The sequence below is a fragment of the Rhinolophus sinicus genome, linkage group LG03, assembly GCF_036562045.2.
Source record: "Rhinolophus sinicus isolate RSC01 linkage group LG03, ASM3656204v1, whole genome shotgun sequence".
In the NCBI taxonomy this organism is placed as follows: domain Eukaryota; kingdom Metazoa; phylum Chordata; class Mammalia; order Chiroptera; family Rhinolophidae; genus Rhinolophus; species Rhinolophus sinicus.
Window position 1 is genome coordinate 31,984,742 of NC_133753.1, and position 17,631 is coordinate 32,002,372.

A 17,631-nucleotide genomic window follows, 5' to 3' on the forward strand; every position below is an offset into this window, starting at 1 on the left:
AATACCGGGTCTTATATTAATTTTTGCTCTGACAGACACATTAGAGCTGATTGTCCAGCTGGGTCTTATTTTCGGGGAAACACAGTGCATGTGCTGATGTGGATACATTAAGTGAAAACAAGCAAGTTGTAAAACAGTATGTTTATTGTTATCCTATCTGTGTTTTTATTAAAGGATAGCTATATGTATAACCCGACAGTGTGTTTCTACCTCATGGTAATTACTTGCTGCTCATGCACTGTAGTCTCACACCTGCAGGTGGCTTCTCTCCTACTCACTGTATGAACCTTAAGAGTTAAACATTTATGCCTTTGTGTATTTGCTTCCCCTTAGCACAATGCCACGCAGAGAAGAGGTACTCAATAAATATTTGCTGATTGAAAGACTTGGTAAATATTAAAAGTGTGGCCGAACAAACTGACTTGTCATTATATGGAGAAGAAGGTCCTGACAACAGTTAGCAGGCCTATGTCTTACTCTAATCCTTGTTTAAATACCTCTGGGTCAATTTCTTTCTTCCACTAATAAAATGTCTTGAACAAAAGGGTACGTACTAATGAGACCCTATTGCCATTCCCTACGACAATCCTGCCAACTCACTGTTAGCTGGGACAGACATGATAAAGATAAGTAAATTCAGATGGTAATGCAACACATTTTAGCCATGTGTTCCAACAGCCATCCCAAAGAATCTTCATCAAGCTGGTATCCAATAGGAAGGGAACTAAAAATAGTAAGGCCATCTCTTCTATTGTTTCTCATGGAGATGATAAACAGAAATAAATGGAAAAAAATTAAGGGAATAAAAACACACAGGCACACACAACCAAACAACAAGCCCAAAATATTTGAAGAATAAACAGGAAAAGGCCTGTTACTTAACTACAAAAGGGAGACTAGTAACTAACAGAGAAAGTCAGGGGACAATTTACAACACATTCTCTTGCAACCAACCATAAGCAAACAAGTAAGAAAAATAAATACTGCAATAGTCGGATTGAAATCTTGTTTATTGAACTAGAAAAAACAAGTTTAGAAGGTAAAGCCTAGCTAACATAACTTGTAAGCACAGTATACAACCATGTCTCAACCTCAAAATTCTTTTACTTCACTTATTTTCCCCCTAACGAATCCATGGTGTCACAATGGTGAAAATAGCACTTGCCTGTCAAACTCAGCATTCCAGGACTAAAATCACACTCGACTTTCCTCCGTCTCCCCAAACCTGTCCTCACTCGTGTCTCCATCGCATGGATTTGACACCACCACCCTTTGTCATCCCCAAATATAGCCATATCACCAAATCCTGCCAAATTTGCCTCCACACAGCTCTGGTACCCATTTCTTTCTCTATATCTCTTGGCTCTCACAGCCCTCCTGCTGAATCTACCATCACCTCTGGCCTAGACTAGTTCCCGGGCCAACGAGGACTGCTCCACTCCCTTCAATTTATTCCCCAGTAAATCTGAACAGATTACCCTTTCCACCCTCTGATGGTTTCTCTCTGCTCTGAGGATTGACAGCAAAATCCCTAGCGGCCTAGAAGGTCCTGCATCTGTCACCCCAGGGCATCTCTCCAGTTTCAGGACACACCACTCTCCCAGTGCCCAGGACTCCAGCCACTCCATCCTCTTTCGGGTCCTTTCCAAGCTATGCTCCCTCCTGGCACCTCCCCCCACCCCCTTCACCTAGTTAACCTCTCCTTATGCTTAGGTCTCAGCTCAATTCTTACATCCTGAAAGAAACCTAAGTCAATCTGTCTTTTGTTATTTGCTTTCAGAGACTGATGGGTTTCCACCCCCTATTTAGCACTAGCCTCAACTTGTAATCATTGGCAAGGTTAAGAGCATTGGGTCTAGAACCAGACTACGGGATTGATCCCGTATCAGCCATTTATTAGCTGTGTGTCTTGGTATTCTTATCTGTGAAATGGGAATAACTTCACAGAGCTGTCAGGAGGATTAAGTACTTATACTGACATAGACCAGAGGTCAACAAATGATAACCCAAGGGCCAAATTTGGTCTGCTGCTTGTTTTTGTCAATAAAGTTTTATTGGAACACAGACATACTGTGCCTGTAGCTACTGTCATTTAAAATGGCAAAGTTGAGTGGCTGCGACAAAGACCATATGGACTTCTAAGACTAAAATATTACTACCCCGCCCTTTAAAGAGAAGGTTTGCCAGTCCCAGGCATGGACTATGATAGTTCTACACAAATATTAGCTACAACATCGACGAACCTTGAAAATATTATGCTACGTGAAAGAAGTCAGTCACAAAATATGACATCTTATATGATTCCATTTGTATGAAATGTCCAGAAGAGGCAAATCTATAGAGACAGAAAGCAGACCAGCGGTGCTGAGGGCTGGGGGGGAGGGGGGGGGGCAGTTTTAAGAATGATAGCTAAGAGGTATGGGGTTTCTTTTTGAAATGAGGAACATGTTCTAAAATTAAATGTGATGGTTGCACAACTCAGGGAATACACTAAAAACTACTGAATTGTACATTTTAAATGGGTAAGTTGTATGGTTTGTGAATTACATCTCAAATTATATCTCAATAAAGCTGTTCCCCCCAAAATTTAGCTAATATCTGTGAGAGTATTTGATTAATCTGTCTCCTCACTGGCCAATAGACTCCATGAGAGCATGAGCCACATCTGACTTTGTTCCTCGTATTGCCTGTAGCTCCTATCACGGTGCATTTCACGTTGTACAAATTCAGAAAATGTGTGTAGAATGAATAGTTAAATGGCTGGGAGAGGAGGTAGCGAAGCTTTGCTGCTAGCTTTCCCCAGCCAATGTAGAGGTTTAAGTGCTTAGTTGGTTGGGAAAATATGACATACAACAAATGATATGTACTTGGGGCCTTAACATGTGGAATCCGGCAACTTCATGTTGCCACATGAGTGGGCCACACCCTTGTACAAACACCTGAGATTTTCACACTGAGGCTTTTGTTTCCAACCTCACCGCCAACATAGCTCCTGGCTCTCTCAGTAGGCAAATCTTATATTTCTGGCACATGAAAATAAGCTCACAATACAGATAAAATGCCTAGAATCTAGGGTACTATTTGTCTCTCTTTCTCACCGTTTTCTGACTCATCTGAGTTGCTCAATAAATATCTGTGGAATGAATGAAACTAAGGAAATAATTACATTTCTTTTATCACATATTTCTTACTCCTTACTACCTTTTGTCTGTGACTATTTTTCTTTTGAAAATTAAGACTTGTGAAGCCTGAACACCTTCCGCTGGGGCAGCAGTCCAAACACCTCTGACTTCTGAGTGAGAGAGAACCAGACTACACTGAAGATAGCTGTGCTGTGATTACAAATCTAGGATTCTTACACTTTCTAATGCCAGCGAATTACGCAGGGTTATTGTTTAAGAGCAGGGTTCTGGGTCCCAACTCCCAGAGATTCTGATGCCGGGGGGTTCACAGAGCTCATTTTGAGAAACACCTCTGTAAAGTTATTGGCATGATTTACGTGAGTGACTTATGCTTGAGGCACAAGGCAACAGGAAGGGCCTGGCACAAATGGTGATGAAATAATGGACTCTGAGATATTAACACAATGTAACTCAATATAAATCTATTATAATATGTGGGTATACTAAGGCACACTTGGAGGGGCTCAGAAAGCTTGCTGAGACAAGTCCAGGAATAAGTGGGAACTCAAGGGTAAGGACCAATAACTATTTCATTACAGCCTTTCAATGAAGTGGTCAGGTAAGCATTTTATAAATGAGAAAGCTGTAGCTCCCAGAAGATGAAAGTTTTGTTGACTCATTCAATAAACATTTATAGGAAGTCTACTATGTCCCAGACAACGTGCTCCAGATCTCACATCTGGTAGAGGAGAAACTGAAATCCAGATGTGTCTGATACTAAAATCCACATTCTTTTTATTATAACTAAAAATCAGCTGAAATGTCAGGTTCATGGCCCCTCCAGCTACCACCCTATCTCTCTCCTCACCTTCAACCCTCAACTTATTGAAACAATTGTCTATATTAGCTATCTTCACTTTCTTACCTACCATTCGCTTCCCAACCCACTAACAGCTGGCTTCCACCCCAACCACTCCACCTAATTCTCAGCTAGGCCACCTATAATATTCCCATTGCTAAACCCCATGGATGCTTCTCAGAACTCACCAGATATCTTGAAATGTCTGATACCGTTCCCCACCCTGCACCAGCCATCTGCAGATTCCATGACACCACACTCACCTGGTCTTCTTCCTCCTCCTCTGAATGCCCCTCCTCAGGCTCTGTTATGGGCTTGTTTTGTTTTTTCTGTCTCTGTAATGTTCTGCCTAGGCCCTTCTTCTCTTTTACTAGATATTTTCATCTACTCCACGGGAACAAACTACCATTTATATGTTAATGACTTCCAAATCTTTACCTTCAGCCCAGGTGTCTGCTTCTACAGAGCTTCAGGTATGAGCTTCATGTCCATATATTCACTTATCTCTTGGGTAGCTCTACTTAGTTATTCCATAGACACTTCAAACTCAACATTTCCAGAACTGAGTCATCATCTCTAACCAAGTCCTTCCCCAACCAAAGTGGTTCTCCTGCGTTTCTTTCAATGAATGGTTCCATCATTCACTCATATGCCCAAGAATAAACCTGAGTTATCCCTGATACTCCCCTCTCCCTCACTTTGCCATACCCAGCCAATCAAAAAAGCTAAAAATATTTTAAAAGTCCTGAAAATTGTACCTATTGGACATCTCTCAATACCCATTTCTCTCCATTCCCACGGCTCCCATTCTCTCTCAGCAGGACCACCATACAGACGCAAACTAGTCTTTCTTTCTGTCTTCACATTCACTCCCATAAGACTACACCCCACACAGCAGCCTGGGTGATTTCTAAAACCAATTCTCTAATATGTCTCTACTCAGAATCCTTCAATTGACTCTCCTTGGTCTTAGGAAGAATTTCACACCCCTATATATTTACGTGACCCTTTATAGCCTCAACTCTTCACATTCTCCTCCAAACTCTAATCCTCAGTCTCACTGACCATCCATTTCCTTGAAATGTGCTATGTTCGGCTCGTTCAGTGTCATCTTCTGGCTTTCATATGCTGTTACCACTACCTGGAACACTCTTCCCATCTTCACCATGCTCATCTGCTATAACATACTTTGAGGTCTAAGCTTAGAAATCACTTCCTGTGGGAAGCCTTCCCTGAGCCCCAAGTCTGGGTTAGGTATCCCTACTCTGTACTTGTCTAGTACCATGTCTTCCCTCACCTGTAGCACTCATGAAATACTGCACTAGTCTATGCAATTATCTATACCCCTGCAATCAGAACATTCATTTCTGGACAGCATGTGCCACGTACCATCCCATGCATTCAGCATAGTGCCTGGTACACAACAGGTGTTCAGAAACACTTATTGATAATAAATGAACAAAGAAATGAATGGGGCTCTAAGAATAAATTAACTTATACTTAGAAAAAGTGAAACAAGTAATGGAGTAGTATCGCTTACCTTAAAAAATCCTACGTTTCCCTTCAGCAAGATCCTGATATCTCTGTTCCCCTTCATGGCAAAAATTTCTTAAGAACATTGAGTCAGTGTCTCCGATTCCTTACTCCCATTCTCTCCTCAACCCTCTTCAGTCAGGCCTCCATCTCCAGCACCTGAGTGTGGCCTAACCACGTCAGGGGCACTGGATTAGGCTCATCGAGCCTAATCCAGTGGCCACTTCTCTATTCTACATGGAAGACCATATTACCTTCTTGAAACACTTTCATCAAGAGGTTTCCATGCCATCACACGCACCTGGTTTTCCTTATTTGTCCTTATCTACTCTACAGTGTCCTTTGCTTGCTCATGTTATATTCTTGACCTCTAAACACTGAAAGACCCCAAAGGTCTGCTCTAGCTACACATTCCAGAGGTGACTCAACCAGTCCATGGCTTTAAATGTAAATATACCAGCCATCTGCTGCTGGCTCCCAAATTTATATCTCTCCCTAGAACTCTGGATCCTTTCGTCCAACTGTCTACCTGACATCTCCATTTGGATTATCAAATAAGCATGGCACATCAGTCATGGGGAAAAAAACCAAAAACTCCTTTTCCCTCCAAACTTATTCATCTACCAGTCTTGTTAATTGCATCAATTACAGGTACCCCCACATAACATGGCACTTCTATAACACAGTTTCGCTCTAACATGGTTCAAGATTTGAGGGTAACCCTCGTACAACACAGCATCCTAGAACACGGTTTCACTCTAACACAGTTTGAGAATTAGAGAAATCCCCAAACAACACGGAGTGTAATAAGAGCTTTTAAGAGCAAAAAGTATCTCATTCGAAATTAGGGAAATCCCCGAACAACACGGAACGTAATAAGAGCTTTTAAGAGCAAAAGACATCTCATTTGAAATTTTGCATTCAAGCGTGGATGTCATATCAGATTTGACTGTAGAATTTAAAAATTTGTTAGAATTTTAAATCCATTTTGTTTGTGGAGTATTAAGTTCAGAGGATGAAGATATCCTGTCAAAAGAAAATGCCGTCGGTAAATGGTGCTTAGTAGTGATGATGAAGAAAATATTATTTAATATATATTAATATGTTATACTTTTGGTGAAAATTGCTTTAATAAAGATATTTCTCTTAATTATAAAAATATACTAGTATGTTTTTTTAATTTGTGGAACTTAACCCCTTTTTTTGTACTAGCTCTTTGTTTCGTATAACACAGATTCACATAACATGGCAATTTTTAGGAACCTAACAAGTGTGTTATACGAAGGTTACCTGTACTCAGTTGCTCAAGCCAAAAATTTAGAAATTATTTTTCAGTTTTCTGCATATCCCCAGCATTCACAAACATCCTTAAAAAGAATCTTCAGTTCTTCATTGTTACCACACTGATCCAAACTACCACGCTATCTCACTTGGACTGCATACAGCACAAGCATCCCAACTGGTTTTCCTGCTTCGCCTTTTGTTCCGAGATAATTCCCTAACCACCCAGCAGCCACAGTGACCTTTTGGAATACAGTAGCCAGATCATGTTACTCCCCTAGTTAAAATCTGCCGGTGGTTCCCATCCACACTCCTTACCTGAGAGGTGACAAATCCTTGCCTGATTCAGCCCTGCCTTGCCTTGCTCTCCAATACCAGCTCATGCCACCCCTTGCCCACCACAATCCAGCCACCAGACTTCCTTTGCTCCATAAATTCACCAAGTTTGTTTCTATCTTTGAGCTTTTCCTTGAACTGTTAGCTCCGACTGGAATGCTCTTCTTTTGTTCTTTGCAAGGCAGCTCCTTTGTGTTATTCAAAGGCTCCATAAATGTCTCCTCCTCAGAGAGGCCATCTCTGCCCACCCCATCTAAAGACACCCACGCACTATCACATAAACCCACGTTTAATCCTCTGTACAGCTTATCATGTGCTGAAAGTTACTTGATAGTTTATTCTTTGTCTCTTTAACTTAAATGCAAGCACTTAAATGAAGCTTGCTGGAGTTGCTAGCCTCAGTGCTCTTTTTACCTAAAATAGTGCTTGATACGAGGTGGTCTCAGAAACACATATTGCATGAATGAACCCATAAACATTTACCTGTACTCATAAAAACCAAAGTATGTGATAAAGTAGTGTGCGTTCACAGGTGTGTTAGAAACATTTTGTTTTGAAGACATCAAACCCCTTGGAAGTTCTGCAGAGAAAACATTCAGACTGAGGCAGACAGAACTAGTTCCCACCGTTAATAATCCTGCTTAACTGAAGACAAGGCCAACTATTCCAATGTTCTGGAAAGAGCCTAAATGTTGCTCATATTTCACAAGGGCTTTTTGGTCTACATTTGTGCCAGCTGCCCTTCCTCTTGTGACACTGCACTGCTACTGTGATTGGCAGTCCCCTGTGCTGTAAAGACTGAAAGACCAAGACATGACCTGTGAGTGCTGCTCCACCCCAGAGATGGTCCATAAGAGCGTGCAGCTACTCTTCTGCCATTTTCTTCCTATGCTCATTCAGCATACATCCCTGCATGCATCCCTGCATGCTGAATGATGAGGAAAGATTATTCACCCAGAATCTCATGTCTCTCCTCCATTGATATTCACATTTAGAACTTCAAACATTTCATCGCTCTGATAAAGCAGTCATATCCTTTTATTCACCACTTTTAAATGACACAGTGTTGGTAAACTTCAGTTCTCATATATACTAAGAACAACAAATGCAGTTACCTTTCACCAAAATTTCCCTGAATGTTTCTGAGAAACGGTGCCAGTCAGAGAAACTGTGATCGCCAATGAAATCAGACAAGGGAAGTAATCTCTTAAAGAGGCACATTTTCGATGACCTCCAATTTTTAGAGTGTAAACCCTAAACCTACCAGATGTTTATAAATTAATTTGTTATATTGACTTCTCACTTTCTCCTTTTCAAGGGGAAATTATTTTGAGTTTTATTTTTCCTAAAAAACTATTCAAGTTCTGAATAATTAAACCCCCTCCCAACACACACACACATATACACAAAAGCATAGAAAAATCTTGTATCTCCCATGGGGCTAATTAAAAAGGATTCTGATTTCTATAAGGAATGAATGAGATCTTTGTTAACCTACTTTAACAGGACTCTAAATAACCCTGGATTTATCTTGCCCTCGTTTTCAAAATGTAACTGACCCAGAATAAAGTAAGCTTATCTCCAAACTCCTGGCAAAAACAGAATCAAAATTCCCAGAAGCTAAAACTGTATATACAACCTAAGAAAAAAATTTTCTCCGGAAAAACACTGTACTGTGCAAACACTACTGTTCGAAGAGCTCTTATTTTATTTTTTGTTTAACTGGAATAGTTTTAAGATTATGAAGCTTTACAATATCAAGGCAAATAATCTTCCCAGAAAACACAGCAAAAGACATTATCAGCTACTGTGATATCAGGAACTTTCTGGAAGCTTTTGTGTTGGGACAGTACAGCATGGATAGCCAGTGAAGAACTACAACTTGATTATTTTCTCTGGGTGTAATAATCATCTAATTAGCCAGAAAAGACCCCAGAGATGATTTGCTTTTATTCATAATTAACTAAGCAGTCTAACTTGGTTAAGACAGTCAAAATACTGTCTGCTAATACATATCCTTTTCTTATTCTTCATTCATCATTTCCATCAAAATTCTACATTGGGGACTTGTTGCAAAAGGGTAGAAATTCCACCCAGAAGCCTTTTATTAGTCCTGTTCTTCTTTCTCAGACTTCACAGTTTCATTCACTCCCCATCCTAAGGTACAAAAGAATTTCTCTCAGAAACAATACTAAAGCACCACTGAGCCTCCAAACACCATATACACGCCTCACTGCCTCCTGTCAAAAGAAATCCATGTTTTTATTCTGCCTAGCCACTCATTTCTTCATTATACAGTTGTTTCTTGAAAGCCTAAAATATGTCAGAAACTTCATTGGCAATAAAGATACAAGAGTATCCACTGCAGGGCACCCCACACACACTTGGAGGAACTCAGAAGGTCTATTAAAGCAGGTGATGTCCTAAGATAAGCAGAAACTCAGGGTTAAGGAACAATTACAGGGGGTTCAGCAAGAAGACAACAAACTCCAGGATGCTGTTTGATTTTTTACAGTAAGAGGAATATATAACTCACCTTGCAAATAATATGTTATACACATTTTTATTCTTCACTTCCCTAAACCTGAAATATGAAAAGATATTTCAACAACATTTTCAATCATCTTTTGATTGAACTGGTTATGTTGGATACCAAAATTAGGAATATGACCCTGTATAGTTGAAGACTTCAACTTGTTTCATACCAGTCATTGCATTAGCATTCCAGGTCATTTTCTCACTTTCACAAGACATCAAAAGCACAGCTGGACTACATACTTCTTAAAGGTGCTCCATCTATTTATCTTTCTATCCTTAACACTCCGCCCACTGCACAAGCTGAATAACTGAATATAATTAAACATTAGGTCACACTAGTACGCTTGTAATCAAACCTGCTGAACACAAACAATTCCTCATGTCACTAAAAATAATACATAAATTGAAAGCCTCCCTTCAGATGGATACTCATAAATAATGAACAAATTTAAATAGAGTAATAACCTAACCACAGAGACTCACATTTCACTACTGAGCCCTACTAAGTAATGATATCTATCCAGAAGGCAGAGAGGGGTTTTTTTTTAATCTTTTAAAATATGTCATCTAGACGATAACAGCACTAAATAAAACATATGAGCATTGTTTGAAATGACACAGTAACTGGGCTGAACATGGCTTTATACAGGTTCATGCAGACAGTTAACCATTCACCAGCATTTTGGCAAGACTGCATGAAAGTTAACTCCTCGAGTGGTGGCAAAGGTAATAGAATACACACTCCTTCCTAGTTCTGTATCTAATTAATGATAACATTCAGTACTCAGATGCTGTTTTTCTAAAGCACTGGCCTACCTCATTTTTGAAAACAAAATAACTTGCTTCTGTTATGTAAATTTATTGTGTCCTTTTATAGCCAACAAATTATATTTACCTGTTCAAAAGAAATAACATCAGAAATATGCAGTGTCCAAAAGAGTTCAAAATTGCCATCGCTGTTATTTAAAATATCACAAGATGAGTCAGCCAATTAGTGAATATCACTTATTATTAATTTGGCTTTCAAATGGGTCCTCCACCTAGAGTGTGCCTTTACTCTTTCATTGACATAGGAGGTTCTCATGAAATAGTCTCTTTGTAAATAGTATATTTTATCTACAACTTATTTTGAGCACATTGATATAAAATAATATTCAACAGTCTTATTATTTGATGCTAGTAAAATACTAAATGAAAACACACAAAATAAGAAGATATTGATTTGGACATTATATGTGCTACCACTATTATCCCAAGCAGCTCAGCTTAAAAACCTTGGAGTCACTCTACTTATTATCCATATTCAATAGTTGCAAAGTCCTATTGAGTATTCGACCTTAATGGTCTTCATATCTGCTCCATACTTCATACTCAGCTGTAACTCTAATCCAAGCAAACACTGCCCAACATCCAGATATGTGCAAGGCTTTCATACTGGTTTCTCCAACTCCACTGTCTCGCCTTCACCCTTTTTAAGTCTTCCTATACCTCAAAACCAGATTAGTCACCTTACCACACAACTCTGGCCTCTGACCATGTTCTACACTCTCACTCCCAAGACCCAATAGCTTTGCTGTGAGCGGCCCACAGACGACCGGCAACCAATTACCTCAGCAGGAGGGAGCGCAAGGCTCATAATACCAGCCTGGGCCAGGGAGCTGTGTCCTACGCAACTAGACTGAGAAACTATGACTTGAATTGGAGTGGGGCAGGGGGAGGCAGAAGAAAGGGGGAAAAAAAGACCCAATAGCTACCTAGTACCTAAAAGCATAATCCCCAAACCTCATGGGTTTGAATTCAATTCCCTCAAGGTTCTTAATCTGAGAAATACTTCTGAAGGGATTCCTATTTTGGACTCACATTAAATTGAATGGCAAAGAAAGTCCCTTCCAACTTGAAAATCCTGTGATACTTATCCATCTTGATCCCTTATTGCTTTCATAATCATATCAATCCAATGCTTCAAAGAATTGTTCCCTGAACACACCTTTTCCACCTGGAGAACTTAGGAGAAATGTTATTTCAGACAAAATATGCAGTTACTATTTTCTTAGGATAAAAGGAAAGGAAGCACCTATTATTTTGCCAGGAAATTTAAATCTTTAAAGAAATTCTGTAATGGACACCTTGGTAAAGCAAATTAACTTGTAAAGACAGCCATCTATTTATCATTTTAATAGCTTGAACTTTCATATGTCAAATTTATTTAAAATATGGACCATCCACAGTAGTGCAAAATGCACTAAGTTCCATTTTTACATTGATCTGCTCAAATTCACAAATGCCACTTCTTTCTCCTTCCAATAATCCAACCATATCAGTGCTATTCTCCTCACAAAACTAAGTGAACATAACTATCTCCCTACAAAAAGGGCCCTCAGTAATCCCTCATAAAAACATTTTTCTCAAAGGATGAGCAAAAAGAAAGATGCAGTCACTTGTTTATCGTCCTGCTCTATAAATTTCAGCAAAGTACTTCCTGATTCCTTAGGCCTGAGTCCTTGCAGGTCCTGCACAGACGGGCTATCTGTTTTCACAGCCTATCAGCAATGAATCACTACATTTCAGGTCAGACATCTTAATCTTTCCTTGAGCATATTATTCTAAGTCAGGGTATGGCCATAATTGTCTCAACTTAGGTAAGTTTTGGTTAAAATAAAGTAGGCTTTATAAGTTAAATAGGCCAAGGTTCTAAAATGAGGAAAAATCTTTCTTATGAGCAGTGATCCTGAGCTCTCACATTACACAAAATCTCTTTTCTCATATTACACAAGGATCATTAAGCACATCTGAATTTTGTGAAATACAAGTCTGCTTACATAGTGTACAAAGCCGAGTGCTTTTAAGATGATTGCCAAAGCCTGAAGTTCAGTAGTAGCTAGTGTACATAATACTGTCCGTCAATTTTTTGTCTAAATAACAATCCTGCCACAAAACCAAAGTTACCTTCAGAAATATATACTACTTCCTCTCTCCCTCCCTCCTTCCCTTCCTTCCTAATTTCCTTCCCTCTCTCCCTCCCTCTTTCTTCCTTTCTTCCTGCAACTAAGCTGAAAGAATCCTTATAAATCTGCTGATGACAATAAAGAACTTAACTTCAGGATATCCATTCATTTCACAGGTAAACCTTCATTCTATAGTTATGTGAACTTCCTGGCTGATATTCCAGAGGGTACCTGGCTCATGGGAGCATCCATTGCCCAATGTCAACCTCACCACATTATAGTATTAGATTTCCACCTCTCCTGCTACAAAACAATGCATCCAGCACCACGATCCTCTAAATACAGCATAAAGGAAAATCATCCACACTTGTAATAAATGTACATCACATTTTTATTGCAAGCACCCCATACTCGTCTCGAATTGTAAAGCAGATTGTACAACCTAGTATAATTCTAAACACACTATAACAAACCACTCACTTCATAGTACTAATTTGCTAATTATTTTAAGCTACTTGTAAGCCTGAGATCATTAATGTTACTTAAAGGTGTTCAACTATATTCAGGCTGCAAAAGTTTGCTATGGATTAACTGGGATAAAGCTAAGATTTAAGGGGATTTTCCAGCGAAAGTTGTTGGGGAAATTCCCTCTTTCAAATTGTTCTTTGAAATGTGTTTGAGGGGGTGTGGTGCGGCGGAAAGAAAACTATCCTCCAGGTCAAAACCCAGCTCGGCTGCTCACTAGGTATGTGACTCTGGGAAAGTAATTCCATCTTCCTAAGCCACAGCTTCTCTGTGCCTTGAAGATAAAAATATCTACCTCACAACGAGGATCAAATGAGTAATGTATGTAAGAGTGGTATGTAAGCTAGAGCATGTACATAAAAGTCTTGGAGCACACTCTGCTCTGCAGTGGGGAAGAAAACATTAAATCTAATAACTGTAACACTGTAAGTGCTACAATGGTACCCTGGGAGAACAGAGGAGGAAGTGCGAATCTCGGTAGGAGAGAGAGTAGGGCTCAGGAGGAGGCTGAGTCTGGCTGACTTTGGGATAGAGAAGGAATAGATGGGTGGGAAGAGGAGGCAGGGAGCTCCAGGGGGGACAACCTGAACTCAGGCAGGGGGAGTATGGCCCCTTAGGGAGCTGTGGGGATGGAGACAGGGTGCTTGTGGGGTGAGGTGGGAGATGTGGGCAGAGAGAAAGGTGAGCACCAGAAGAAGAGCCTGTGAGCTACACCAAGAAGTCTAGACTTGATCCCACATGTGACAGGAAGCCATCAGATAGAAATGTCCAAACAAAGCAAAACAGTAAAAGCCAGACTTCTGGTTTACAATTTTTTTTTTTAATCAGCCATGCAGTTTCTACTCCAGGTTTGTGCTCCTATAGAAGAAATCCTTTGAGACAAAGGTTTTCACTGTAAATATATAAAAACAAATAACAATGTGCTCATTGAGCTTCTACTCTGTCAGGAACTGCACTGAGCCCTGTGCATGTAGTATTGTTCATCTTCAAAACGTAGCTGCAATATAGGCATTATCATCCATATTTCAAATATGAGGAAACTGACGTTCAAAAAAGATAAAGTCTCTTGTCCAAATTCAAACTAGCAGGTGACAGAGCAAGCCTTAGAAATTAGATTTATCATGCAGTCAATAATACGGTAATAACAACGTATGGTGTTTGGGGGGTACTAGACTTATCGGGAGAATCACTTCATAAGTGTTATCAATGTCTAACCATTAGGCTGTACACCTGAAATGAATATAATACTGAATGTCAACTGTAATTGAAAGAAAATTTTAAAGAAATTAGATTTATGTATTTACTGATGCACTATCTTCCTGATACGTTTTAGGTTACATGAGTTACTACTCCCATGCCACCAAAACTTCAGAGAAAAATAAGAACATTGATTTTTTTTTCAATTAAATGAAAATTTTATTCCAACTACTTATGATTTTTATATATGACACCATAAGAAATGTACTTAGTGAGAATTTTTTAAATTCTTACCTAAAGTACTACCTCTCAACATATTACGTTTCTTAGTCTATATGAATTACATGATATTTATTTTTAAAAGCCTGATACACATAGGTATAGTCTATTGCCATAACTATTGACCCCAAAGTCAAGAACTTAATCAATCATCTTTAAAAAGATATCAGAAAGTCATTTTGGGAACTTATCATAAATGTCTCAAATAAACGTATAGTATGGCAGCAATAATTCACAGTATTGTACTGCATATTCGAAAATTGCTAGAAGAGTAGATCTTAAAAGTTCTCATCACAAGAAAAAAAATTCAGTAAATATGTGTGGTGATGGTTATTAACTAGACTTATTGTGGTTATCATTTTGCAATATACACAAATATCAAATTATTATGTTGTATACCTGAAACTAAAATAATGTTGTACGTCAATTACACCTCAATTTAAAATTAATAAATAAAATTAGAAATAAAAGTAATAAAGGACTCAACAATCTATGGCTTCTAAGTAACATTCTAAGAACTGCTGCATAATACTGTTCATAATCTTTAAATTACTTTAAAATACATAGTTACCTAAATATTTGCAAAAACTTGCCATAGCCTTATTTCTTCTACACTAGCTAACTTTACTCAGCTCCACGATTTGCTTTATCAACAAAAGAGGAAAGTCTAGTGGCTAATAAATTTTCAAAGTACAAAACAGATATTACCAAACTCCACAAGAAGCACTTAGAAAATAAAAATACAGACAGTACTTATTCTGCATAAATGTACACGATTCACATGGCCGAAAGGTCGTCACTCACTTATATCACTATTCATTTCTATTAATGCAAAATAGAATGTACATTTAAGAGAGGCTATGCACAAAGACGCACAAGTGCAAACAATGCCAAGCAAACTATGCTTAACTATTTAATTTTCACTGCAAATAAAATATATAAACTCAGAGTGAAAAACCGAGATACCAAATTCCTTCCAGGTAGTCCTTACTTTCTAGAGAGCTGAGATAGCAATAAAAACATTAAAGCAGTATGCTGGGAGGTTCTACAATTGGAAAAAAACGTGAGACAGAAAGCAGTATGAGTCGTGAACAGATGAGGGTCAGGTTTCCACAGTTGCTGCGGTGCTACCCCACCCAATCTTAATTACCTTGCAGTGAAATGTGGAGATCGTCGATGCCCAAGGAAACCTGCTCATCTTCAGCGGGAAGCACAGGACTGGATGCCATCCTTTTACTCAAAGGAGATTATATCATGTCCATCTCAGTTCAAGAAGTGAACTAAAAGTAAAAGGGATAAATGCTCATTAATATCTGCAGTTCTGCATTTCTAGACAATATGCATCACCAGAAAACAACAGAAACCAAAACCTGCCCTCCAAAAGAAGCAGAAATTTCTGGTGACTGCTTCCTTAGTTCATGAGGAACAAAAGTGACTACGCCTTCTTTTCTGAATCATAATCAAGATTTTGCCCTGTGACCTATTCATGCACATTGGAGTTGCTGGCAGAACTCCAAAAGAGCCAGCATTGTGGATTCTACATTCGTGGTAAAAAGAAAAGCTACGCAGTTAGATTCCATATCTTGTCTAGAGGAAGTAAAGTTGACACAAACTGGTATCTTAGGCGTTTTGTGTATTTTATTATCAACCTCCATCCTGCAAGGATTTTCTTTAAAACTTTTTATTTAACTTAATTCCTTTCCTGCTCCATAAATGTCGCCATTTACTAGAAACAATAAGGGCTGACCCTGCTTGACTTGCAAAGTGAAACTAAAAAACTGTATCAAAAAGAATGTTTTGATCGGTTATCTATCAGACTGAGTTATTTTCCCAAGTACTTATCTTTCCACCTACACACTTCTTTCTCTGTCCCCACTTTGACTCTTAAAGAATCCTTCCAGTAAAAGTAATTCTTACTCTGCAACTCTTTAAAAGTATTGCTTCATGTATGTGTATGCCACTATTTGTATCCTGGGGTTGAAAATAAAACACTGACTTCTCCCATACGGATGACTTTTTTTTTTATCAAAATAAACCTAACCAAACATATAAAAATATAAAATGTATCAGAGGCTAGCTAGAGGGACGGGTAAATGTACAGATCTGTGGTCAAGCAAGTATACCAAAATGTTAATGGTAGAATCTACGGGTTGAGTATATGAATGTTCACTGTAAACTCTTTTAACTTTACCACATAATAGAAATCCTTCATAATAAAATGTTTGGGGGGGGCTAAAAAAATAAATAAACCTGAAGCCAACAGCTAGACGCAATCGTACTAAATATTCAATAGACCACTTTTTAAAAAATGCAAAGAATAAAAATCACTAAACAATTAAACCTACAGCCAGACTTCAAAAATCTTTCAATGCTATCTTCTCCTACTCTCTTTAGCATCCACAACCCTTTTTATTATCCCTCCCATGGAGTTAAAGATTTTACCTACCAAATAAAGTATGTTTATTAATTAATAATTGTTTTAGCCTCTGAATTAAGACGAATCAGAGCCTGTCTGAGGTTAACAGTGTTACTATACTGAGTTGATAGGATTCTAATCAAAATAAAAAGCTGTTAGTTCACGTGAACCTGTGAAGCCTGAAGATGGATAAAGGTACAAACGCCCTCAGATTTTGATGTACTGAGGACCTCCACACACACTCACACCCCTTCCTATACCCAAGGGCTCCTAAACCTAAAGTAAACACAAAGCACTTCTTCATGACAAGGGGAGAGAAACTGAATTCCTGAATGAATTTCCTAAGGGCCCCCACTGTTCCAGCCAGGGCTAGTTAAACAAACAAACAAACAGACAAACAAGCAAAAAAGGATAGTAACAATAGAAGCAAACACTTTTATAGCACTTACAATACACAGGCACTTTTCTAAGCACTTTGCATGTATAACCTCATTTAATCTTTATAACAATTGTATGAGTTAATTACTGTAATTATCTTCATATTTAAAAAGACAAAATTGAGACGCACAAATGTCATAAACAATTGTCTAATTACACATA

The 17,631-nt window shown here is 38.6% G+C and overlaps 1 protein-coding gene across 6 annotated transcripts in view; it reads right to left on the bottom strand.

The window, feature by feature from the left end:
* The window catches only part of SYNE2 (spectrin repeat containing nuclear envelope protein 2), a 280,177-nt gene that overhangs the window by 221,324 nt on the left and 41,222 nt on the right, over positions 1–17,631 (bottom strand). For all 6 annotated transcript variants that reach the window (XM_074327378.1, XM_074327381.1, XM_074327379.1 and 3 more), the window contains exon 2: positions 15,766–15,895. In XM_074327378.1, coding sequence (XP_074183479.1) covers positions 15,766–15,844 — 79 coding nt within the window. In that variant the 5' untranslated portion in view covers positions 15,845–15,895. The remainder of the gene's footprint in view (positions 1–15,765; positions 15,896–17,631) is intronic.